The sequence below is a fragment of the Hyperolius riggenbachi genome, chromosome 12 (genome assembly GCF_040937935.1).
Source record: "Hyperolius riggenbachi isolate aHypRig1 chromosome 12, aHypRig1.pri, whole genome shotgun sequence".
NCBI classification, from domain to species: domain Eukaryota; kingdom Metazoa; phylum Chordata; class Amphibia; order Anura; family Hyperoliidae; genus Hyperolius; species Hyperolius riggenbachi.
The window spans coordinates 106,794,630-106,820,929 of NC_090657.1; the positions used below are offsets into that span (position 1 = coordinate 106,794,630).

The 26,300-nt window shown below is 43.2% G+C and overlaps 2 protein-coding genes across 6 annotated transcripts in view; one reads left to right on the forward strand and one right to left on the reverse strand.

Annotated features, from left to right (window-relative positions):
* LRRC46 (leucine rich repeat containing 46) overlaps positions 1–21,450 on the reverse strand; it is a 93,686-nt gene extending 72,236 nt beyond the window's left edge. Inside the window, exons 1-2 of one of the 2 annotated variants that reach the window (XM_068263112.1) lie at positions 21,322–21,450; positions 2,235–2,307 (exon numbers count right to left, since the gene is read on the reverse strand). In XM_068263112.1, the coding sequence (XP_068119213.1) occupies positions 2,235–2,283 (49 nt within the window). In that variant the 5' untranslated portion in view covers positions 2,284–2,307; positions 21,322–21,450. Of the gene's footprint in view, positions 1–2,234; positions 2,308–3,115; positions 3,133–21,321 lie in introns of those variants that run through there. The other variant, XM_068263113.1, reaches the window with a different exon arrangement.
* Positions 1–26,300, forward strand: part of MRPL10 (mitochondrial ribosomal protein L10) — a 44,690-nt gene that overhangs the window by 5,519 nt on the left and 12,871 nt on the right. The window contains exons 1-2 of one of the 4 annotated variants that reach the window (XM_068263120.1): positions 10,539–10,602; positions 19,847–20,016. In XM_068263120.1, coding sequence (XP_068119221.1) covers positions 10,572–10,602; positions 19,847–20,016 — 201 coding nt within the window. In that variant the 5' untranslated portion in view covers positions 10,539–10,571. Of the gene's footprint in view, positions 1–10,538; positions 10,651–19,846; positions 20,017–26,300 lie in introns of those variants that run through there. The other 3 variants (XM_068263117.1, XM_068263118.1, XM_068263119.1) reach the window with 3 other exon arrangements.

A 26,300-nucleotide genomic window follows, 5' to 3' on the forward strand; every position in this document is an offset into this window, starting at 1 on the left:
TTATATTCAAAGCCAAGCCGCTGCAGCTAAAGCTAATAAAATTTTGTGATGCATTAAACGGGAAGTAAAAACTCGAGATGCTAGCATAATATTGCCCCTGTTTACGGTAACTCTAGTAAGGCCACATCTGGAATATGGAATTCAGTTCTGGGCACCACATTACAGGAAAGATATTGCAGTTTTAGAGCAGGTGCAGAGACGAGCAACTAAACTGATACGAGGGATGGAAGGTCTCACTTATCAAGAAAGGTTATATAAACTGGGTTTATTTAGTCTAAAGAAAAGATGCCTAGAGGGGATCTAATTAACATGTATAAATACATCAGAGGGCAATATAAATGCTTGGCGGATGAACTTTTCATCCCTAGGCCTTCACAAAGGACTAGAGGACATGATCTGCGCATGAAGGAAAAACCTTTTAGCCAATTATTTAGGAAAGGGTTCTTTACAGTTAGAGCATGGGTGTCCATTAGGTAGATTGGGAGGGACTTCATGGTAGATCCCGACCCCACTACATTTTCCATTCTGTATATATGTTACGGCCAGAACCCGAAGTTTGGCCACTTCTAGTTCTGGCCGGCCACTTCGGGTTCTGGCCGGCCAATGCGCGAAGTGGCCGCTGCGCTGCGGCCAATGTTAGAAATGGAATGATTCCTCTGAGGTTAATGTATCTTCTGGCCGCAGCGCAGCGGCCAAACGTATAACAACTTAGTGAATTTATTGCAATTCAGCCGGCGGCAATGTAACATTTCAAGCCGCCGGCTTTTTTTTTTCTGCCTCTCTCTCCTCCCCCCCCAGCCTCTCTCGCTCTCCTATGGGCCGCCGGCGGGGACACGCGTGTCCCCCCGGAGTCGTTCGTCGCGGCAGGGGGATCCTGCTGTTCTTGCAGAGCGGGTGCTGGCAGAAGCAATGTCTGCAGCCTCCCCGCTCTGCTGCCCTGGCGCCACGAACGACTCCCGGGGACACGCATGTCCCCGCCGACTGCCCATAAGAGGAGAGAGAGAGGCAGAGAAAAAAAAAGCCGGCGGCTTGAATTGTTACATTGCCGCCGGCTGAATTGCAATAAATTCACTAAGTTGTTATACGTTTGGCCGCTGCGCTGCGGCCAGAAGATACATTAACCTCAGAGGAATCATTCCATTTCTAACATTGGCCGCAGCGCAGCGGCCACTTCGCGCATTGGCCGGCCAGAACCCGAAGTGGCCAAACTTCGGGTTCTGGCCGTAACATATACAAGTGTGCTCCTAAAATTGTGCATAGGTAGGTCATTTTGACCTGCTAACTTTTTAAAGTAGCTCACAAGCCGAAAAAGTGTGGGCACCTCTGAGTTAGAGTGATTATGATGTGGAATGGATTGCCACAGGAAGTAGTTATGGCAAATTCTATATCTGCATTTAAAGGGGGCTTAGATGCTTTCCTTGCAATGAAAGACATCCATGGCTACAATTACTAGGTAATGCCCAGTGATGTTGATCCAGGGCTTTTATCAGATTGGCATCTGGAGTCGGGAAGGAATTTTTTCCCTTTTGGGGCTAATTGGACCATGCCTTGTAAGGGTTTTTCACCTTCCTCTGGACCAACAGGGATATGTTGATCCAGTCTGGTTGAACTCGATGGACGTATGTCTTTTTTCAACCCAAATAACTATGTAACTATGTGAGGGAGCAGGCTGGTGTTGTACTTTTTCTGGTTGAACTCAATAGACGTATGTCTTTTCTTCAACCCAAATAACTATATAACTAATCCCTGCCACTTATCACAGGCCACACCCCTCAAGTCATGCCCCCTTTTTAGTCAGATGTACCCCCCTCTAGGTGGTCAAATGTGCCCTCCTCTCTCCTATATGTGCCCCCTATAGGTAGTCAGATGTGCCTACCTCCCCTCCCCCATATAGATAGTCAGATGTCGTCCCCCCCTATATATATATATATATATATATATATATATATATATATATATATATATATATATATATATATATATATATATATATATAATCAGATGTGCTTCCCTATTGGTAGTCAGATGTGTCCCCCTTCTCCCCTATAGTCAGATGTGCCCCCCTATAGTCATCTTGCCCTTTTCTTACCCTATAGATGGTAAGATGTGCCCCTTCCACCCCTGTGTAGATAGGCAGAAGTGCTTAGCCACAAGCCCAGTAAAGCATATTGTCCATTCATTCCCTCCTTCCCTTTGCAGAGTGGGGAGCAGAGCATTAATGAGAAGAAGCTTACCGCCTCCCGATGTTCCAGCGTGACATCTCTCCACAGCAGTGCCGCGCATCCATTGGCTTCAATTCATCAAAGGCTGTTTGAAAAAAAAAAAAAAAAGTCGGGAAAATACAGCATTCGGTATTTTAGACCTTTTTTTTGCTAATTCATCAAGATTTTCAGAGGTGCTGTAGAAGTTTGGTAATTTGCCAAAACCCATGGCTTCAATTCACAAAAACCTGTTTGGTAACAGCAGAGCAGTGTGGAGTTGTCTCTGTTTTGTTACATGCTGTCCGTGCAGTGAAAGCAGCACACAAGTAAAAGGCATCCCAGACATCCCTTTAGAATGTACATGTTTGTTATACTGCCTCTGCTCCCTCTAAATCTGTCTATTAGTGTTTCCTAACATTTAATTTAATTGCCACAGCTTAGATGAACTTCCAAGAGACATTACACATGCCTTGCTTGTGTAGGCCGAAATCCAGATTGCAGCGGGTCTAGCAGGGAGTTGGCATTGAGGGTCAGGCGTTTGTGATCCAGGGGGTGTAAATTATATGACTGAGGCGCCCGATATTGACTTCTGAAGCACGCCAGGCACAGATTGTTGGTCTGATGAAGTGGTGCGTTTGAGCCTACGAAACGTGTTGCCTTGTGCTAATAAACTATTTTGAACAGTACCGTAAGTGTTGTCATCTATGAGGTAAGCCACCTCATTATTGTAACATTTTAATTATTTTATCTCCTGGGCGTCTCTCCACCGTGTTTTCCTGACATATGGGCTTTAAATCTAAATGCTGTTAATTAACTTTTTAGAATTTGTGTTTATGTGATTGCTCTGCCTGCTGCCCTCAGCTTCATTGTAGGGCTCTTGGGTAGTGATACCTCATAGGCTTGTGACACAGTACCTTATTAACCTCAACAGGCTGTCTCAGCCTGACAGTCCAGCATTGTAGTACACAGCTATCCAAGAACTGCAGTTTGGCTTTGCGTGTAGAACAGATTTTGCTGATACTTTTTGGCTTCTTATTTTCATTACGGCAGTTGTTCTAGTTTGTTCATGAGCTGTACAAATGAAGAGGCAGCAAGTGGGTGGTTAGAACGTTCATACAATTACTTGATCTAGTAATTTTTACAGTATAACATAACTTTTGTTAGTTTGTAGTTTTTATTATTTCCAGCTTTACCAAATAGTGTGGTTTTAACTTTTTAATTTCTATTTCCTGATTCGGTAAGCTTGGTATCCACTGCTACAATAAGTTTCCATAGCTATTTTAAAGACACACTCACATTTTCACATATGGTGGGCTAAAGTCAAATTTTCATAATCTAGAAGATCTAACTTCTTACGTACAGACATTTGACAACTGAAATAATAATTTGTGGTGGTTTTGGCGTATACATGTAGCGCCACAACCGTTTGAGTTGGGTACCAGGTGGTGCCACTAGTAAAAATATTGGTACTTTACATTACCAGTATCTTACTACAGACTAACCCGCTCCCCCATTCTCACATCAACGCTACCCTTTTAGTGTCTAACAATAACTCTCCCTTCTAGTGCCTAACACTAACCTCCCCCTTGTTATACCTAATGCTAATCCCGCCACCCAAACGACCACTGTTTGTAGCCAATCATCTACAGATAGATGATCGGCTGTAATCATTATTCCCTGTGTAGTAGCTAATTGGCAAATTGTGCAGAAAAGATCTTAGGAGAGAATGAAAGTGGCCTCAGACCAAATAAAAGCACAACTGATAAGATATTTACAATATTGCAAATAATGAAGATGTTCTACGAAACTGGGAGAAGTTCTATGAGCCGAGTAAATGGGGAAAACGCGTAAGCACTTGAGAGATATAGAAGCAACGCAAATAAATAGCAAACCTTATTCAAATAACCTAGGATAGCCCAAACCTTAAAGTAAAAATTGGCATAAAAAATTAAGAGAGTTTGAATTCAAATAGTCAAGGAAGGAGATGGCCTAATCTTCAGATTAGTCATTAATCAGATTTGTCATAGACATCTGATATGCATGCTTGTTCGGGGTCTATAGCTTAAAGTATTAGAGGCAGAGAATCAGCAGGACTCCCAGGCAATGTGTATTATTTAAAAGGAGATGAACATGTCAGCCTCTGTATCCCTCTCAAATTGGGTTCCCTTTAACCATGAAGTAGAATAATTAATAAAAGGACAAAATACATAAAGGAATATAAAAACCCCACGTGGCCAGATGACTGGGAAATACAGAGAATGGAAATATGCCAATTTTACAAAGCAGATGTTGTACCTCGTAAGAAGAAAGGGAATAACTTGTGCAATGCGAATGGATGATATAACAGCAGTCCACTAGGTATGATAGGGATAAATGAATGGCAAAGAGTGATCAAGATGGATGGAGGCAGATGGTAAATGAGGACAAAACTCACTCAGGGCTGTAGTGCCAGAAGAATACGGTAAGTTGTACAAGTGAAGAGGCTCAAATAGGCGTGTAATTATTCACCTTTTTTCTTCGACACCAGCAACTTCTTAGAGTTGCACCTCACAGACTGTGAGATAACTTGACTCTCACACAGCAAGCATTATTGGAGATAGACCGTTCTCAGTCGTCTTCAAAGTACAAGTTGTTTATTCAGGAAACAGATATACAGATACAGTTCGTCACATCTTAGCCAAGCAGATTATCATGTTGCGTTACAGCTCTTGACTAACCTTCCTCCTGAATGTTAGTCAGGTTATCTTCTTTCTATACTATGTTACATCCTCTAGACTACCTATGTACAGCATACATCATATCAGAACAGAAATGGATTATATAATGGTTTAAGCCAGCTGGGACAGGTAGCAAGACAGAAAAGTGCCACTCCATACTCCGGCTGTGGGTTTTATATGAACCAGAAAGAGTTAAATGTGACCTCATCTGAGCCATCTATGATTGGTTCAGATCCCTTGTAATGTCAGGACACACACCTACTCGATTAATATTCCATGACCACTTTCACTTACATACAGGAATGTTCTGTTTTAGAAATATGGCCTATGTTGATTGTTCCCGTAGTCCATTTGTCTGGGGCAGTGTAGGCCTAAGACCTTGGACTAGGAACAACTTCTCAGTATCTGCTTGTATCATCTGCTTCAAGCAGACACTGAGATGCTTCTGCCTGCATCTTTGAAAACTCTATTTAAAGGTATACTCTGCGAACAAGCCTTTTACCTAAAACTCAGTCCAGATAACTGAGGCCTACTTAAATTATAACAAGGCGCAAGTTAGAACTGTCATAAAAGTTCTTGATGCGGTCATGTTTACAGTATTCTGTAACCTTTATAAATGTTTGTAGTCGTTTTTTTCCCTAGCTTTACCACGTATTGTGGTTTTTACTTTTATTTATATTTCCTGCTTCGCTATTAATGATCCGTAAGCTCAGTATCCACTGCTACTCTGTTTCCATAGCTATGTTTTTTAAACACTTACTCACATTTTCACGGATGGTCACACATTTTGTGATTCAGGACATCTAACTTATTTACATATAGGCATCAGACATTTCACTACTGAAACCGTCATTTGTGATGGTTTTGGCCAAGGGCAGCTGCAGTGTCAGAGAGATATAAGCAGTGGAGCTGAGCCATTTGTTAATGATTACCACAGTAGATTTAAAGCACATATAGAGATGATTATTACCAGCATAGCACCAATCGATGATTAGGTAATACAGCAGTTGAACAAGGCCCCCTCTGGTCCAAAGGGTTTGATGCTTTCCCAGTGTTCTCCCCAGGCTCTTTTAGCTGGGTGCTCCACCTGGCTAGTTTTGATGAGCATCCGGCTGTCATCAGCTTACCTCCTCCTATACTATAAGTAGAGCTGCGCACAGAAGCACCGGCCCCGCATTTTCTCATATTGCCCCACTCGGCTACTTTTTCATGCCACTCAACTGGAAAAAAATTCTGAGAACACTGCTTTCCTATTTCTAAACCACTGCCAGCACTCCTCTAAGAAGGGTTGACAAGCTGAATACAGTGGAATTTTCTGGCTGACTGGTGTGTCTCCAGTTGCTGTGATAAGTGTCCTGCTTCTCCATCTCCTTTCTGCCCCATAGGTCACCACATAAACTGCCAATGGCTGCCAGAGGATTGTAGGACCCATCACTATCATTTCAGTTTTTAACCCTCCTGGCGGTTTGCTAAAAAATCGCCAGGGGGCAGCAAATCTTTTTTTTTTTTATTTTTATTTTTTTTCATGATAGCCGCTGCTCAGCGGCATCCCCCCAGCCGGCGGCGATCGGAGATCCGGAGATCCCGTTCAAAGAACGGGATCTCCCGGAGGGCTTCCCCCGTCGCCATGGCGACGGGGCGGGATGACGTCATCGACGTCGTGACGTCAAAGGGGATTCCGATCCACCCCATAGAGCTGCCTGGCACTGATTGGCCAGGCAGCGCACGGGGTCTGGGGGGGGGGGGGGGCGGCTGCGGCGCGACGGATAGCGGCGGATCGGCGGGTAGCGGCGGCGATCGGGCACTGCACGCAGCTAGCAAAGTGCTAGCTGCGTGCAGCAAAAAAAAAATTATGCAAATAGGCCCAGCGGGGCCTGAGCGGTGCCTTCCGGCGGCTTACCCCGAGCTCAGCTCGGGCTTACCGCCAGGAGGGTTAAATCATTGTCATTTTTCAGATGTGGCCACTTGCTGATAAACTGCATCCGAGGGTTATACTTTAGAATCTTTCTTTACTTTTTATTGTTATTAAATACAGTGGAACCTTGATTTGTGAGCATAATTTGTTTCAGAAATGTGTTTGAAATCCAAAGCACTCTTATATCAAAGTGAATTTCCCCATAAGGATCGTTCCACAATCCAAAAACCTTTCTAGAAAAACATTTAGTACAAAGCACTGTACTGTATAATGTAAAAAAGGCTTTCACTATAGCTAACAGAATCATCTGTTGGCTCACCCCAACCTTTTTATGTGTGGCTTTAACAAGGACCTGTAGCTTTTGCCTACTTTTAAGGATTTCATGAAAATGTGACTTTGTCCCTAAACTCAGATTAAGTACAATGAAGTACAATCCAGCAGCGTCAATGAAAGATGAACCATCGGCTCATTTGTGGTGATGTGACATACTGGCACAGCATATGTTTTCTGCTTGTATATCAAGCCAATATTCCAAAAGAAATGTAACTTGTCTTGCAAAGCGCTGTAAAACCAAGTTACTTGCAATCAAAGGTTTTATTGTACTCTAATTTTTTTCCCCTAGAGATTTGAAAATATGTAAACAGTTCTCAAAGGCAATATTCATGCCAGTGTTTAGGATGGACTGAGAAATGTGTTCTAGTTGTTGAACCACATCTTTGCTGATTCAGTCCCATCAGTTAGTTTGAGCTGAGCCAAAAAAAGTGGATCCCTTGAGAACTGGAGTTCAACATCCCTGCCCCAAACCGTTAATAGAGCTGGCCATGCACTAATCCAATTATGTGCCATCATCCTTTCAATAGATGTTTGCGTTCAAACCAAATAGCAATCAAAACTTGGACGACACACCAAAAGCGATATCTGGTGAATTTTTAGCAGAATATCTATCTAATATCAATCTATACACATTTTGATCATTGCAAACTCTTGTTTGATCGATGCCAAAGCACAAATACAAGGAATCAGTCTTACATTTATCCTTGTTACATAGTTCGGTTGAACAAAACTCAATTGATACTTAACAGAACACTAGCCAATGCCTGCACAATTAAAAAAAATGTTGTCATGTCCAATCAAAGGATTTTTGTTTATCTGGCCAATATTGAATATTTCTGATTGACTGCCCAGCCAAATGTGCATCAATTCTTTTTCTTGATTTAATTCAAAAATCTAATCAAAAGAGTGATTGTAGATTAAAATACATAAATACATCTGTTTCACTGACCCTTTGTAAATATGCAGATCAGGCTGTCTGACTGATTTCCAAGTTGATAAGTGATGGAGAGAATAATATGATTAGCCCAATGTGCATCACAGCTTGAATCAGGTGTGACCATGTGACAAAGTATGAAAATCAATAGATACAGACTACATTTCTGTAGAAATGATTGTGTACTAATATTCACTATCGTTCTGACCTCAATTACCACAAGCCCACACACAGTGCAGCTCCCATGAGCCCTACGTGCAGTAACACATGAGGAACTATAATCTATGAGTGCAGGGGGCGGAACTAAAGATGGGCGGAGAGGAGGAAGAGCTGACACTTCCTCCCCACCCATAGTCCAAGGCTAAGTAGAGCTGGGGACATAGAGGGTGTTGAAGGATGGTGCTGTGATGTATTTCACAGCAACAGAAAGCCAACGGTATAAAAAGTATATTGTTCAAAACCCCATTCAGGGGTACTTTAAAGTGACCTTGTAATGAGATAGTTATGGAGGTTGCCCTATTTGTTTCCTTTGATACAGTACCAGTTGCCTGCCAATACTGTTGATCCTCTGACTCCATTACTTTCAGCCCCTGATCCAGAACTAGTAAGCAGGTCAGGTGCTCCGACTAATGTTTTACCATACTAACTACATGCGTATTTCAAGTGTGTGATTCAGACACTACTGAGGCCAGGAAAATCAGCAAGTCAGCCTGGCAGTTGGCATTGTTTAAAGGGAAATACATGCGGCAGCCTCATGATCCCTCACAACGTAGTCACTTTAAAGTAAAATCCCACCTTTTGTTGAGGAAAAGTAATCGCTTCAGTACATCTAGGATACTAGGATTCATTCCACACCATATTTTATATTCCTTATCTTGTGTATTTGAATTCAAATGCTCCCCTTCTTGTTGAACAAAACAGATTCTGACAAAAGATGGTAGCCAGACATTCCTGCCAATCATTGTTTGTATGCAGGTGTGGAAAACAAGCAACACTTTTTGCTGGTCCTTGTAACCAATTACTAAGAATCATATGATGAAGCCGCACACACCTGCTCACTGTGATTTTTGATAGATGCACCCCTAGTTCCTGTTGATAGTAGAAAGTAACCTCCCTGAGCTACTTCTGCACAAATTGCAGCCCTACCCTCCAAATTAGGGGTGTGTAGGAGGCATGGCTGCAGAGATCTTGGTCACGAAAATCAGCATAAGCTGGAACAAATAGTATCTGCTGTGCATGTCTGCATGGCAGCAAAAAAATCACACTGAGCATTAGCAGTAGCCTAAACACCAGGGTAGCATGATCAGACACAGCCCTGGCTGTGAGACAGGAATTGTCAGGAGGGTGTTGTGCAGCAATAAGAGCTGAACATCTGGGTAAGTTAACCACTCACTTCTGTGCCACCTTTGCAGGCACAACTGTGCTTGCTTATCCTTACTAATTATTGCTGCAGGATGGTGAAAGTAACTGGGCTACCTATACTGAAAGCTGGTGTAATACAGACTGCATATACCAGACTAGAATGAAATGCAACTTGGACTTGCTGTCAGTTTCAGAAAATCTTATCCAGCACCAATTGAAAAGGTCGTTAATAATAACAATATATAGCAAAACTCTAAATGCAGTATTGATACAGGTTATGAGAAATTTTCAACAAGAGTGGATGTTCACTTTAAAGGGATCCTTAACTGAGAAGGATATGGATGTTTCCTGTTAAACAATACCAGTTGCCTGGCAGTTCTGATGATCTCTTTGGCTGCAGTGGTGGCTGAATCACACACCTAAAACAAGCATACAGCTAATCCAGTCTTACTTCAGTCAGAGCACCTGATCTGCATGCTTGTTCAGGGGCTGTGGCTAAAAGAATTAGAGACACAAGATCAGCAGGAGAGTCAGGCAACTGGTATTATTTTAAAAGGAAAAATCCATATCCTTCTCAGTTTAGGTTCCCTTTAAGCCTAACAAGGTAGAAGGTGGGTGGGCACTGACATTATGGCGAACGCAAACCACCGGAAGTTCGCCTGGAACCGTTCGCCGGCGAACCATTCGGGCCATCTCTAAGGACAATGATCACCCCCAGAGCTCCCTACAGATCACTATTCGAGCATGCCTAGCCCTAGCCACTGTAAGTGACTTCCGGTCCACTTCCGCCACGTGGCCGCCGGCCAGACGTCACTTCCGTCCACGTGACCATTTATGGCTGGTTACTGATATTTACCTGTATACATACACTGCCTATTAGAATATCAGTTTGAACAGCCTCTTGCTTTTACTATGCAGAGGATTATAGGCCTGTGCTCGCTATTGACTGCTTCGTTACATCCAATGGGCTGCAAAGGTGCCACTCATGTTGGGGGAGGTGGCTGTTTCCATATCGGCTGAAAGTCTTATAGCAGGCGGTAACGGCAGTTGGCCTATCTGTAATTGGCCTTGCAGCCTGTCAGAAACGTCATGCATTCTATGGGGAGAAAATGGACCGGAAGTCACTCAGAGCGGCTCAATGTGCGTTCCAGCAGCATGGTGACGAAGGTCCGATGTGTGTGCCCACCTGTAAGAGAGTTACAGATTGCCCAGCAAGCTCATAGTGAACCAGAACTCCTAGGAGTGTGTAAGGGGTAGATTGGAGGTGGCCCCCATTGCATCACTGCTGTATATGCAAACCATCTCTTTGTTGTCCCAGTACAAAATAATTGATGATTAGTGTTCTCCATAAGGGAAGCTGCTGGGGGGTTCTCAGCCATTGCAAGAGGTTCCTCCAGAGTGGTCATAGCACAACTTTGTTGGAAGTCGTCTGGCTTAAAGGCATGCCCATGAGAGGTGCTCAGAGTCACTTTAAAGGGAACCTGAAGTGAGAGATATATGGAGGCTGACATATTACCTTTTAAACAATGCATGTTGCCTGGCTGTCCTGCTGATCTTCTGCCCCTGAAACTTTAAGACTCCGTTCCAATCTGCAGCTGCATTGCATGCTGTAAAACCGCAAGCAGCAGCTACATCACTTGCCAGCAGTAAAAATGTCACCATGTGATAAATGTCAGAATGTAAATCAGGGATTTAAAATATTTTACAATGGGCAAACACTGACTAAATCATTTATACATAATTATTGTAAAAATGAAGCACTTTTTTAATTACATTATTTTCACTGGAGTTCCTCTTTAAAAGATTTTACAATGGGCAAACACTGACTAAATCATTTATACATAATTATTGTAAAAATGATGACTTTGATGAACAGAGGCGCCAGCAGAATAAAAACAATAAATCAAAGTTATTATAGTGTCCACCCTTGGTGGAAGGTAGACCCACCCCTACCTTTCTTCTATCTACAGAGAGCGACTTCTTAACCCTGAGTGAGGACAGGTCTAATCTCCTCACCTGCATTCACAGTGGTTGCCTCAGCGGTAACCCATGTTTGTGAGTATAACCTTCTCACATTACATTATTCACTATTGTCCTGAGCATACTACACCATATTGGGCTCTAGGTGTCTTTTTCTTATTGTAAAAATGAAGCACTTTTTTATTACATTATTTTCACTGGAGTTCCTCTTTAAGGTGGCCACACACCATACAGTTTTTTAAATATCTGTTCAATTAAAGAATAGCAATCAATTTTTCTGACTGATTGTAGCAATTAAAAAATCTGACCAATGCTCATTTTTCCCCAATCATGAATAAAATAATTGAAAGCTCAGAAAAAAATTATTGGAACTGTAATCAAGTAATTGACAATCCATCACACACTATACAATTATTGATAAAGTTGGTCTGAAATTTCCAACATGTCCAATCTCCAGAAATAAAACAATAAAAAAAATGGGAAATCCAATCGGATTTATTGATCAAAAACAAAGAAAAGCTCTCAATTTTTTGGGACAACGGATCGTAATTATCGAATTGGCGAAAAATTGGATCTTTTAATTGTATGGTGTGTGGCATTCTTTAGCCATAGACCATGAACAAACACGCAGATGTCAGGTGTGTGATTCAGACACTACAGACCACAATGATCAGCAGGGCTGCCAGGCAACTGGTATTGTTTAACCACTTCACATCCTGACCTTGTTTCCCCCTAATGGACTAGAGCAGTTTTTACATTTTAGCGATGTCTCTATTTAATCAGCAATAACTTTATCCCTACTTATGCCACCTAAAGACAAACTAGGCTATCATTGTATAGCACTTTTTCCCTCCAAATATTTTCTTTTAGGCCTAGTCCACACTAGGTCCGGAAATGTATCCGTGGCTCCGTTTTTCAGCCCTGATGAAAAACGGAGTCCTGGATACTAATGTTAAAAATAGCAGCCGTTCTTACCCAAGAAAAAAATGGATCCGTCTACGTTTGCAGGGACCCGTTTTCAATACCTGAACGGAAGGTCCGGAATTGCTGCATTTTTACGGACTACGGATACACGGATGGGTAGAAAAGGGTGAAAAGCAATGGGAAAACGCAACTCCATCTCCACAGGCAAAATAACACATAAAACGGATAAAAAAAAACGGATAGCCTGAACTTCCTTCTCCTCCCCTCAACGTCATCTCTGACAAAGCCACTCCCAAAACACTCCCCTGTATATTACAAATATCCTTACAATGGTGCGAATCTACTTTCTTTACAGAACAACCACTCCCACTTCCCATCTATTGTCCCAAATCCACTCCCACAGCCCCCGCCACTACATTCCCCATGCTCAAAAAATGTTAAGTAACCTTTTTTTCTAAGCATTAACCGCACCCACATCCTGCACACTGATTCCTATTGACAAAATGATTGATTATTGTCTTAAAAACTCCACCCACTACCCTCCTAATGGCCATATTCCATAGAAAACCATAGAGACGGTTTCTGTCCGTTTTTTGGGGTAAAAAACGGAATGGAAACGGATGCAAAACTGATGCACTTTTTTAGAAAAACTGATCCGTTTGCGGTGTGGTGGTACTTCCCCTAATCCCGGACTGCAGCGTCCGTCTTGCAACCGTGCCTAGTGTGGACCTAGCCTTAATGGGAAAAAGGAAAAACATAGAAAAAACACATTTCTGAGACTTATCAATTCCAGATTATAAATGAGAAGTGCTCCTATAGATAAGAAAACACACATTTTGTTTGGCTATTTCTACCGTTTATCACAAAACTTAGATTATGTTCCTGTCACAATATATGGTGAAGATATTTGATTCTAAAATAATGCTACAATATATATATTTTGAAAAAATAAACATTTTTAATGGTAAAAATCAATCTTATTTGTGCAGGGAACATATATTCCCTTTCATCAATTAGTGCTGCAGCAGATAGTGCTGGAGGTTTGCACAGGAGCAAGCCCAATCGTGCACAGCACTGCATCCGCTACAAGACGTATATCTATGTCCTCGTGGTTTTAGATACTTCATACTTCATTCATCACAGAGGACGTAGATATACAGTAGTGGTGGATAAAGTGGTTAAAAGGAAATAAATAGGGGAGCCTCAATATTCTTGTTACCTCTGTTCTTTTAAATATTAGGATAAAACTAATTCCAGGTTCGTGAGACTTAGCAGCTTAAGAAATTTAGCAGTGATGTGTTTTTTTTTTTTACACATATCTTTTATCTCTAAAGGTGGCCACACACCATACCATTTCATTAAATATCTGTTAAATTCAAGAATAGCAATCAATTTTTCTGACTGATTGTAACATTTCAAAAAACTGCCCAAAGTACCACACACATATGTTCTGTTTTTTTCCTCAATTATGATCAAAAGGATTGGAAACTCTGAGAAAATTGCTTGGGTGAATATATTAATAAATTGGCAATCCACCACAACCCATTCAATTTTCATAAAAATTGATCAGAAAAATCCACCATGCCTGATCAATTTTTATTGAATAAAAACCAGAAATCCGATCGGATTCCTTGTTCGAATATAAAAAAAAAACAAAAAACTTTAGATTTTTCTGTAAATCTGATCTTTTTAAACAAATTGCCGTAAAATTGGATCATTTTTATTGTATCGTGTGTGGCCACCTTAACCACTTGAGGACCACAGTCTTTTCGCCCCTTAAAGAGGATCTGTAACGTCAAAACGTCCCCTGGGGGGTGCTCACCTAGGGTGGGGGAAGCCTCTGGATCCTAATGAGGCTTCCCACACCGTCCTCCGTCCCTCAGGGGTCTCGCTGCAGCCCTCCGTGCAAAATGACGTCATTATTTACCTTCCCGGCTCCTGCGCAGGCGCTCTGACGGCTGTCGGCTCCGAAGTAGGCGGAAATACCGGATCGCCGTCGGGTCTGCTCTACTGCGCAGGCGCAAGTTTCCGGCGCCTGCGCAGTAGAGCGGACCCGACTGAGATCGGGTATTTCTGTCTACTTCGGAGCCGAGAGCAGCCACAGCGCCCCCGCTGGAGCCAGCAAAGGTAAATATTGAATTTACAGTCAGGTTTGTCGCCGGCTGTTCGGAGGGCTGCAGTGAGACCCCCGTGGGACAGAGGACGGCGTGGGAAGCCTCATTAGGATCCGGAGGCTTCCCCCACCCGAGGTGAGTACCCCCCAGGGGATGTTTCTGATGTTACAGAGTCTCTTTAAGGACCAGAGCCTTTTTTTCCATTCAGACCACTGCAGCTTTCACGGTTTATTGCTCGGTCATACAACCTACCACCTAAATGAATTTTACCTCCTTTTCTTGTCACTAATACAGCTTTCTTTTGGTGCTATTTGATTGCTGCTGCGAGTTTTACTTTTTATTATATTCATCAAAAAAGACATGAATTTTGTCAAAAAAATGACTTTTTTAAATTTCTGTGCTGACATTTTTCAAATAAAGTTAAATTTCCTATACATTTGAGCGCGAAAGTTATTCTGCTACATGTCTTTGATAAAAAAAAAAAAAAACATTCAGTGTATATTTATTGGATTGGGTAAAAGTTATAGCGTTTACAAACTATGGTGCCAAAAGTGAATTTTCCCATTTTGAAGCATCTCTGCCTTTTCTAACCACCTGTCATGTTTCATGAGATGCTAAAATTCCAGGATAGTATAAATACCCCCCAAATGACCCCATTTTGGAAAGAAGACATCCTAAAGTATTCAGTGAGAGGCATGGTGAGTTCATAGAAGATTTTATTTGTTGTCACAAGTTAGCAGAAGATGACACTTTGTGACAAAAAAATAAAGTTTCCATTTCTTCTAACTTGCGACCAAAAAAAATGAAATCTGCCACAGACTCACTATGCTCCTCTCTGAATACCTTGAAGTGTCTCCTTTCCAAGATGGGGTCATTTGTGGGGTGTGTTCACTGTCCTGGCATTTTGGGGGGGGCCTAATTGTAAGCACCCCTGTAAAGCCTAAAGATGCTCATTGGACTTTGGGCCCCTTAGTGCAGTTAGGCTGCAAAAAAGTGCCACACATGTGGTATTGCCGTCCTCAGGAGAAGTAGTATAATGTGTTTTGGGGTGTATGTTTACACATACCCATGCTGGGTGGGAGAAATATCTCCGTAAATGACATTTTTTTATTTTTTTTACACACAATTGTCTATTCACAGAGATCTTTCTCCCACTCAGCATGGGTATGTGTAAAAATACACCCCAAAACACATTATACTACTTCTCCTGAGTACAGCGATACCACATGTGTGTCACTTTTTTGCACCCTAACTGCGCTAAGGGGCCCAAAGTCCAATGAGTACCTTTAGGATTTCACAGGTCATTTTGCGACATTTGGTTTCAAGACTACTCCTCACGGTTTAGGCCCCCTAAAATGCCAGGGCAGTATAGGAACCCCACAAATGACCCCATTTTAGAAAGAAGACACCCCAAGGTATTCCGTTAGGAGTACGGTGAGTTCATAGATTTTTTTTGTCACAAGTTAGCGGAAATTGATTTTAATTGTATTTTTTCACAAAGTGTCATTTTCCGCTAATTTGTGACAAAAATAAAATCTTCTATGAACTCACCATACTCCTAACGGAATACCTTTGGGTGTCTTCTTTCTAAAATGGGGTCATTTGTGGGGTTCCTATACTGCCCTGGCATTTTAGGGGCCCTAAACCGTGAGGAGTAGTCTTGAAACCAAATGTCGCAAAATGGCCCTTGAAATCCTAAAGGTACTCATTGGACTTTGGGCCCCTTAGCGCAGTTAGGGTGCAAAAAAGTGCCACACGTGGTACCGCCGTACTCAGGAGAAGTAGTATAATGTGTTTTGTGGTGTATTTTTACACATACAGATGCTTGGTGGGAGAAATATCTCTGTAAATGACAATTGTTTGATTTTTTTTACACACAATTGTCCATTTACAGAGAGATTTCTCCCACCCAGCATGGGTATGTATAAAAATACACCCTAAAAAACACATTATACTACTTCTTCTGAGTACGGCGATACCACGTGTGACACTTTTTTGCAACCTAGGTGCGCTAAGGGGCCTAACGTCCTATTCACAGGTCATTTTGAGGCATTTGGATTCTAGACTACTCCTCACGGTTTAGGGCCCCTAAAAGGCCAGGGCAGTATAAGAACCCTACAAGTGACCCCATTTTAGAAAGAAGACACCCCAAGGTATTCTGTTAGGAGTATGGTGAGTTCATAGAAGATTTTTTTTTGTCACAAGTTAGCGGAAAATGACACTTTGTGAAAAAAAAAAAAAACAATACAAATCAATTTCCGCTAACTTGTGACAAAAAATAAAATCTTCTATGAACTCATCATACACTTAACAGAATACCTTGGGGTGTCTTCTTTCTAAAATGGGGTCACTTGTGGGGTTCCTATACTGCCCTGGCATTTTAGGGGCCTTAAACCGTGAGGCGTAGTCTGGAAACCAAATGCCGCAAAATGACCCTTGAAATCCTAAAGGCACTCATTGGACTTTGGGCCCCTTAGCGCAGTTAGGGTGCAAAAAAGTGTCACATGTGGTATCGCCGTACTCAGGAGAAGTAGTATAATGTATTTTGTGGTATATTTTTACATATAACCATGCTGGGTGGGAGAAATATCTCTGTAAATGACACATTTTTAATTTTTTTTAAACACAATTGTCCATTTACAGAGAGATTTCTCCCACCCAGCATGGGTATGTGTAAAAATACACCACAAAACACATTATACTACTTCTCCTGAGTACGGCGATACCGCATGTGTGACACTTTTTTGCAGCCTAGGTTCGCTAAGGGGCCCAACGTTCTATTCACAGGTCATTTTGAGGCATTTGTTTTCTAGACTACTCCTCACGGTTTAGGGCCCCTAAAATGCCAGGGCAGTATAGGAACCCCACAAGTGACCCCATTTTAGAAAGAAGACACCCCAAGGTATTCCGTTAGGTGTATGGTGAGTTCATAGAAGATTTTATTTTTTGTCACAAGTTAGTGAAAAATGACACTTTGTGAAAAAAAACAATAAAAATCAACTGTTGACAAAAAATAAAATCTTCTATGAACTTGTCATACACCTAACAGAATACCTTGGGGTGTCTTTTTTCTAAAATGGGGTCACTTTTGGGGTTCCTATACTGCCCTGGCATTTTACGGGCCCAGAACCGTGAGTAGTCTGGAAACCAAATTTCTCAAAATGACTGTTCAGGGGTATAAGCATCTGCAAATTTTGATGACAAGTGGTCTATGAGTGGCAAATTCTGTGGAACCGGTCATAAGCAGGGTGGCCTCTTAGATGACAGGTTGTATTGGGCCTGATCTGATGGATAGGAGTGCTAGGGGGGTGACAGGAGGTGATTGATGGGTGTCTCAGGGGGTGGTTAGAGGGGAAAATAGATGCAATCAATGCACTGGGGAGGTGATCGGAAGGGGGTCTAAGGGTTTGGCCGAGTGATCAAGAGCCCACACGGGGCAAATTAGGGCCTGATCTGATGGGTAGGTGTGCTAGGGGGTGACAGGTGGTGACAGGAGGTGATTGATGGGTGTCTCAAGGTGTGATTAGAGGGGGGAAATAGATGCAAGCAATGCACTGGCGAGGTGATCAGGGCTGGGGTCTGAGGGCGTTCTGAGGGTGTGGGTGGGTGATTGGGTGCCCTAGGGGCAGATAGGGGTCTAATCTGATGGGTATCAGTGACGGGCTGATTGATGGGTGATCAGTGGATGATTAGATGGCAGAACAGATGTAAACAATGCACTTTGGAGGTGATCTGAGGGTAGGTCTGGGGCAATCTGATGGTGTGGGTGATCAGATTGCCCGCAAGGGGCAGGTTAGGGGCTGATTGATGGGTGGCAGTGACAGGGGGTGATTGATGGGTGGCAGTGACAGGGGGTGATTGATAGGTGATTGACAGGTGATCAGTGGGTTATTACAGAGAAGAACGGATGTAAATAAATCACTGGCGAATTGATAAGGGGGGGTCTGAGGGCAATCTGAGCGTGTGGGGCGGGTGATTGGGTGCCCGCAAGGGGCAGATTAGGGTTTAATCTGATGGGTAACAGTGACAGGTGGTGATAGGGGGTGATTGATGGGTAATTAGTGGGTGTTTAGGGTGCAGAACAGATGTAAAACTGCACTTGGGAGGTGATCTGATGTCAGATCTGCGGGCGATCTATTGGTGTGGGTGGGTGATCAGATTGCCCTCAAGGGGCAGGTTAGGGGCTGATTGATGGGTGGCAGTGACAGGGGGTGATTGATGGGTGGCAGTGACAGGGGGTGATTGATGGGTGATTAACAGGTGATTAGTGGGTTATTACAGGGAAGAACAGATGTAAATAATGCACTGGCGAATTGATAAGGGGGGGTCTGAGGGCAATCTGAGCGTGTGGGGCGGGTGATTGGGTGCCCGCAAGGGGCAGATTAGGGTCTAATCTGATGGGTAACAGTGACAAGTGTCGATAGGGGGTGATTGATGGGTAACTAGTGGGTGTTTAGGGTAGAAAACAGATGTAAACACTGCACTTGGGAGGTGATCTGACATCGGATCTGCGGGCGATCTATTGGTGTGGGTGGGTGATCAGATTGCCCGCAAGGGGCAGGTTAGGGGGTGATTGATGGGTGGCAGTGACAGGGGGTGATTGACAGGTGATTGGCAGGTGATCAGGGGGATAGATGCATACAGTACACGGGGGGGTGATCAGGAGGGAGCAGGGGGCAGTTTAGGGTTAAAAAAAAATAGCGTTGACAGAAAGTGACAGGGAGTGATTGATGGGTGATTAGGGGGGTGATTGGGTGCTAACAGTGGTCTGGGGGGTGGGCAAGGGGGGTCTGAGGGGTGCTGTGGGCGATCAGGGGGCAGGGGGGGGGAATCAGTGTGCTTGGGTGCAGACTAGGGTGGCTGCAGCCTGCCCTGGTGGTCCCTCGGACACTGGGACCTCCAGGGCAGGAGGCAGCCAGTATAATAGGCTTTGTATACATTTGTATACATTACAAAGCCTATTATACATACGTATTGCGGTCGTTTAGGCCCAGTCTTTGCCGCCACCCATCGGCTGGGGGCGGTCGGCAAGTGGTTAAGGTTGATGTCCAGTTTGCTCTCCCTGTTGTGATAGTTGGCTAAATGATTCCTGCAGTCACGGCCCATCCTTTCTGATCAATATAAGTAGTGCCCAAGAAGGAAGTCTTGTAGTCCTGTCTTGTGTGAAGACTGGGTGGAGACCACTGAGTTTCCTGTACAGATAGAAAATGTGTTCTCCAAACTAAAATGCCTATTTTGCATGGGGGTTGTTTTAACCCAAATTTGCATAAAGAATAAAGCTTTTACAAGAAGCGAATGTCCATTATAAGTTTTACTTGCTGTGACTTCTCTATTTTATGTTGGAACTCTGTGTTTGTCTTCCCCAGCATGGCTCCCGTCCGTGCAGTGGGTCCGCCATGGCTCCAAGGCTGTCACCCGTCACAAGAAGGCCATACACTTTGAAAGACAAAAGATTTTGGCGCTTACCGAGTACATTCCACCCAAACCGTCCAGTGACACCTGCCGACCACCTCCACCAAAAAGCCAAAATGAAAAGGTAATGGTGTGATGCTGTAGATTTAGAACATCTCCAGACAGATATGAAATCATCCTTTGGTTGACTTGCTCATTCCCAAAGATTGTTAAAGTATTATTATTATTTTTTAGTATTTATATAGCACCGACATCTTCCGCAGCTCTGTACAGAGTGTATAGTCTTGTCCCTATCTGTCCCTCAGAGGAGCTCACAATCTAATCCCTACCATAGTCCTATGTCTATATGTATTGTGTAGTGTTTGCATTGTAGTCTAGGGCCAATTTTAGGGGGAAGCCAATTTAACTTATTTGTATGTTTCATGTACTTATACTCCAGTGTTTAGTGGTAAGTCAGGCTCGGGTCGGAAATCCGCAGCTCAAAGCGGTAACCCCAAGCCTGACTCGTGGTACCCGCCAGGAGGTATAGATGAACAGTGCAGCATGGCGGCGTTTCTAACTCGCCTCCCCTTGGATCCAGACGCTGGCAGACATTCTTCTTCCAATCTTGAATGATTCTGAATGAGGCTGTTGATCTCGCTGGTGAGATCACTGTCTGTTGTCATGACCACAGGCAGCAATCTCACTATAAGGGTAGAGCGCCACCCGGTGGACAGAGGGAGAATTGCAGTTTGGGTTTGGCTCCAGGGGAGGTGAATAAGTGCTGGGCTGCTGCAGATCTATTTAGCGGTATGATTTTTCCTGCTTTAAGGGTCTAAAAGCTTGTGAAAAAATTGCACCGCTTTTAGACCCTTAAATCCGGATGTAATCATACTGCTAGGGAGGTTAACATGACTTAAAAGGAGGCTGTGAACAATAATATAGTATACCTACGCTACTGATTTTAGCATTGTACCACTGCAGAGGGGAGAGGGGGTGATTCAGAAGCTGTGGGAACATTTTAGCAGTACACTTTGCAAACCAGGATCTGGATACATCATCAGTACAGAGAGCTGCCAGCTAGAACATAGCAGAATACACGTGGTTCATTTGGAATGTTTGTTGCAGCATAACTTTGTCACACAACCCTGCTAGCACCGTCTGTTAGGTAGAAAAGTGGAGACTAGTGTGAGCGCAGGCTATTTTATCTGTAGTTTCTACAGTGCAAACTACCAGTCTTTACTGTACACTCTGGGAGTAACATGACAGGAAAATGGAGTTATGTTGCATTATTGGCCAGGGTTTCATTTGAAAACAATCTTGTTGAGGAGGCAACATACTGAATTGAGGCAAAATTGCATACATGGTTTTACTGAATGTCATCTTCTAGAATTTTGCTGGCTTCATGCTTGAGAAGTCGGATCATGCCTATGCTTGCCCTTGACCATACCTTGGCGTAATGCAGAGGCCAGACTATGGTCAGATGGGAAGGCAGCTTAATTCAGGGCCGGCCTTTGCCCTGAGCAGCCACTCGGGGCACTACAATGTTTCTCTCTGAAGGGGCGTCGATGCTGCTGTGAAGCTCCGCCCCCACCGATGTCCAAAGTATATGCACACATGGAGATGTTGCCTTCTTGGCAGTTGGAAAAAGCTGTAATTCCCCCAATGCAATGTGGTTCACAGACCGCAAACTGTCAGGTCTGGAAGCATGGACACAGGAGGACGCAGGGACACATGGGGTTTTATGATATAGGATAATTAAAGAAGGTTGCAGCACACAATGTTCTTTCTTGAGCTTAGAGTATTCAGCGATACAACTTTTGCAGCATTCAGCTGCAGTTTCAGGGGAGCTTGATAAAAGGTGAGGTGTAAGCAGCAATTTGGGCAGAACTCCTCCTCTCCATTCGTCTGTCACGTCACAAAAAACACTGCAACAACTGGTTTTGTAAATCCGTTGGGAGCCGTTTTGTAGCAAATTGGATAAGTGTTTCTATTTCCTCTGTCGCGTAGCAACAGCACAAAGGCTTGGCAGCTGTGCCTTGTTATGGCCTGAAAACATGTCAAAATGGCCCTTGTTAGGGGAGCCAATAGTACTGCAGTCACTCTAGCTGCATTTGAGCCTATTTGCTGATTGGTAGATGGCTTCAGAAATGTTGCCATTGGTAGTATTTTGGTGCCCGCCATTCCCATCTCAGCAGTGTTGTGTCTGTAGATATGAAGCCTCCGTTAGAATCTCATTGGCTCAGAGGGTCATGAGCCAATGAAATCTGCTCCTGACCGGCTCATAGAGCTTTTCCGTCATAGCAACAGCAGATCAGTAGCGACGGGTGAATGGTGAGAACAGCGGGTCCCTGCTGTGAGATGTCAGTAGGCCCCTTTCTTGGTAGCAGCAGGGTCTGGTCCTCGAGGAGCCCAGTGTTCTCCCCAGAATTTTTTTTCAAGACGGGTGGCATGAAAAAGTAGCCGAGTGGGTTGAGAGAGAGAATGCAGGGCTGGTGCTTCTCTGCACAACTCTGCTTACAGCAGAGAAGGAGGTGAGCCGATGACAGCCGGGTGCTCACCAAAACTAGCCGGGTGAAGCACCGGGCTAAAAGATGCTGGGGAGAACACTGGAGCCAGAGCCAGCTGGTACTGAAGTGGTTAATGTTCGTACATCGATCAGTACAAGGAGAAAAGAATGGCTCTCTAACACCACCTGTTGTTCAACAATGCCTTATTCAATGCAATAAGATTCAAGTGTTAACCACTTCACAGCTCCAGTACAGTATATCCCTGCAGACTTCATCTAACCGCCCAGGGGAGTAAATATACGTACTCCCGCTGCTACCACTGCTGAAAGCGCTCCCGCTTATTTGTGCGTTCGTTCATGTTGCCATCTGCCCGCCAGGAGATCAATGAATAAGAAAGCAATTCCTAATCATTGATCTAAGTCCCCGTAGCAATTATCGGCGCCTTTTATGAGAAGCTGCGCGATCATTCTAAAAAATAAGTTTCCTATCTTCAGTACACTTCCTGTAAGCATACATATTTCGCTTACAGGACATATAACAAAAAAAAGACTGAGGCCATCTTGTGGCCAAATAGTAAAACTACATCTAAAAGTACTTTTTTTAAATGCAAAGGCCTGTTTTTACATTTTAAATTAACCCCTTACCTCCCACACTCCCCAATAGTTACCAACATTTATTTTTTTTGTAAAAAAAATACAATGAAATAAATTTACAATTATAAAAAATGCATTAATAGTTTTCTTAGGGACTGAACTTTTTCAATATGTATGTCAAGACGGTATAATACTGTTACTTTATAAATTATGGGATTTTTATTAATGATGGATGCAAAACTGAAAAAAAATGCATCTTTATTTCCTAATAAAATATTGGCACCAGACATTGTGATAGGGACATCATTTAAATGGTGTAATAACCGGTACAAATGGGCACTTTAATTATGGTAGCATGCATTATTTAAAAATTATAATGGCCGAAAACTGAAAAATAAGGATTTTTTTTCCAATTTTTTTCTTATTTTTCCATTAAAAAACATTTATAATAAAAAAATTCTTGGCATAATGTACCACCCAAAGTAAGCCTAATTAGTGATTAAAAAAAAACACATTTAACACATTTCATTCTGATAAGTAGAGATAAAGTTATTGGCAAATGAATGGAAGGAGCTGGAAGGTGAAAATTGCTTGGATGCTGAAGGGGTAAAACCCCTCAGTTGTGAAGTGGTTAAAACCGTTTACAATCAGAATGATGCATCTTCCTTACAACAACTCCATAAATAATTTGATCAAAAAAATAAATAAATCCAGGCAGGCTCAGAACTGAGCTTCCTTGATACTGAACCCATGTTCACAGTGCTTGTTCAAAGATACAAAAGCTAAAGTGCCACGTAGAATGTATAATCGGTGAATAATAAACTGCAACTAACTATACATACTAAAATACCATGTATCCTTAGTTGTGGTCTATCATTCACTGATTGTGCATTGAGCACTTTCTATGTGAAACTATATAGCTTTTGTATCTTTGCACAACCACTGTGAATCTGTGTTCAGTCAAATTATTCATGAGTTGTAAGGAAAATGCATAATTTAGATTTTAAAGAGTTTTAAGATCTTGTTGCCTTGAATTAAGCGTTGTTATACTTGTGAACAACAGGTGGGGGTAGAGAGCCATTCTTTTTCTCCTTACACTGTTTACAGTATATGGTTTAATGGTTCAGCACATGTTGTAATCAATTGGTGCAGCACATTTTTTGAGATGTTCACAGCCAGTATTAATGTCTGTGTTGCTAGTGTAACTTGCGCTACACAACCGGTGTGAGTAACAGGGAAATTGCCAAGCTCGTCATATGCATGGCAATTATACCTCTATGTAGTGAATATGTGTGTATGAGATCTGCAGATATCATAGACTATGAATGCATTTTGCAGGAACAGATCTTTTGCAGATACTGATCTTTTTAATGTGTACAGCATCTTTGTGTGCAGCATCTTGCAAAGAGTTTTATCTGATGGGGAGTTCAGCTCAATAGAACAGACTGTGTAGAGTATGGCTCTCATACTACATGGAAGGTGGTAAAATTGGTCTAAGATCTTTAAGTAATCTTTCAAGTGTGTACACACCATTAAGGTGCAGCAGATGGGTACTTGGAATAGAAGGTTTAGAATGCTTTCTTCAGAAATGTATCTTAGCTGGGTGTGGTGTAGCCATACCTGGGCGGTCATAAAGTAGGTGTGGCCAGTAGTGGAAGGGACTCCATGCACCATATTTAGCGTGACAAAGTTCCAGTGCCCCCATTTGTGTGATGCATCTTTCCTGAGCTCCCGATACTCTACACCTGTCTGGTGTTCTTCAAAGTATGTCCTAAGTTTCTAGTGCCCCATATTGTTATCCAGTCCCAGCGTCCCCAAAATTCTCCCTGCCTTCTAGTTCCTCCCCAAGTTTATTCAATCTTTGTTGGGTCCCTATAGTGTGCCTCCAGGTATGTAGCGACTAATAACTGCAGACAATGTCTGCATCCACCTGTGACTGCTGACAATACACAGCAAAAAATTAGTAGTCGCTCATTCAGGCTGATAACCATCATATGTGGAGCTCACAAGGCTGGGCAAATACACAGAGCAAAATTTAAAGGGACCTGGATTCAAAACTCAGAGATAGCCAGTGGCTAACACAACATCCCGAAATAAACGAGATTGTTGGTGCCACATATCCAACAGACTGGGCTAAGCCTCTCTGCTGACGTCAAGGCCAATCTTTTAGAGGGGTCCCTACACTAATGGTGGATGCATCCATATCCTACAAATACAATGAGCATATCCACAATCGGACACATGTCTGATATAGGAAGTCTTAAAGAGACTCTGAAGCGAGAATAAATCTCGCTTCAGAGCGTTAGCAGGGGCACGTGTGCCCCTGCTAAACCGCCGCTATCGCGCCGCACAAAGGGGGTCCCTTCACCCCCAAACCCACCCCAGCACGACTTGGTCGTGCATTTGGTCGCTCCTGGAGGCAGGGCTAATGGCTGCAGCCCTGCCTCCAGTCGCGTCTATCAGCGGCGCATCGCCGCCTCTCCCCCGCCCCTCCCAGTGAAGGAAGACTGAGAGGGGCGGGGGAGAGGCGGAGATACGCGCTGACAGACGCTCGTGGGGCAGGGCTGCGGCGGTTAGCCCTGCCCCAATGCGGAAGCGCTCCCCCGCATTACGGAGGGGATTTGGAGGGACAGGGACCCTCGTGCAGCCGCGGGATAGCGGCGTTTTAGCAGGGGCACAAATGCCCCTGCTATTTAGGAGGTCTGAAGCGAGATTTATTCTCGCTTCAGACTCTCTTTAAGCCCCTTCTACACCATACAATTTTTTGTCCGATTTCATTTATTCGATTTGATTCAATCCGACATGTCCGATTGGGATTCGATTCTATTTGCCATTGTTTTGCAATGGCAAATTAAATCGATTAGAATCCCGATCGGACATGTTGGTTCGAATCGGACAAAAAATTGTATGGTGTAGATGGGGCTTAAAAACAAACTGTGGCTGCTGACAGATTGGCAGGCTGCACGTTGATAGGCGCGGCATCAGGAAAATAAGCTGGGCGGAGTACTTGGCAAAAAAGCGGGATTTAATGTGAGTAAAAATTACCATGAATGTACGGTAACGTTCATACAAATCACAATTTTAGAAACACTAGTAAAGCCAGAAAAATTATTATAAAAGGGATTTGCGGTATTTGAGGAAGCTGTGGTTGCCTGCACATAACTGCAGTTCACATGCTGTGTTCAGGTACATTTAGGGTGCCTAGACATTACTTGATTTTAAAAATGGGCCAATTTTTTTCAGTCAATGTCGTCCAAAATCTGTTAAAAGGATTTATCGGACTTGCTAAAAAAATCTCAGTTGCAGGAGCTTGATCTGATGCGCAG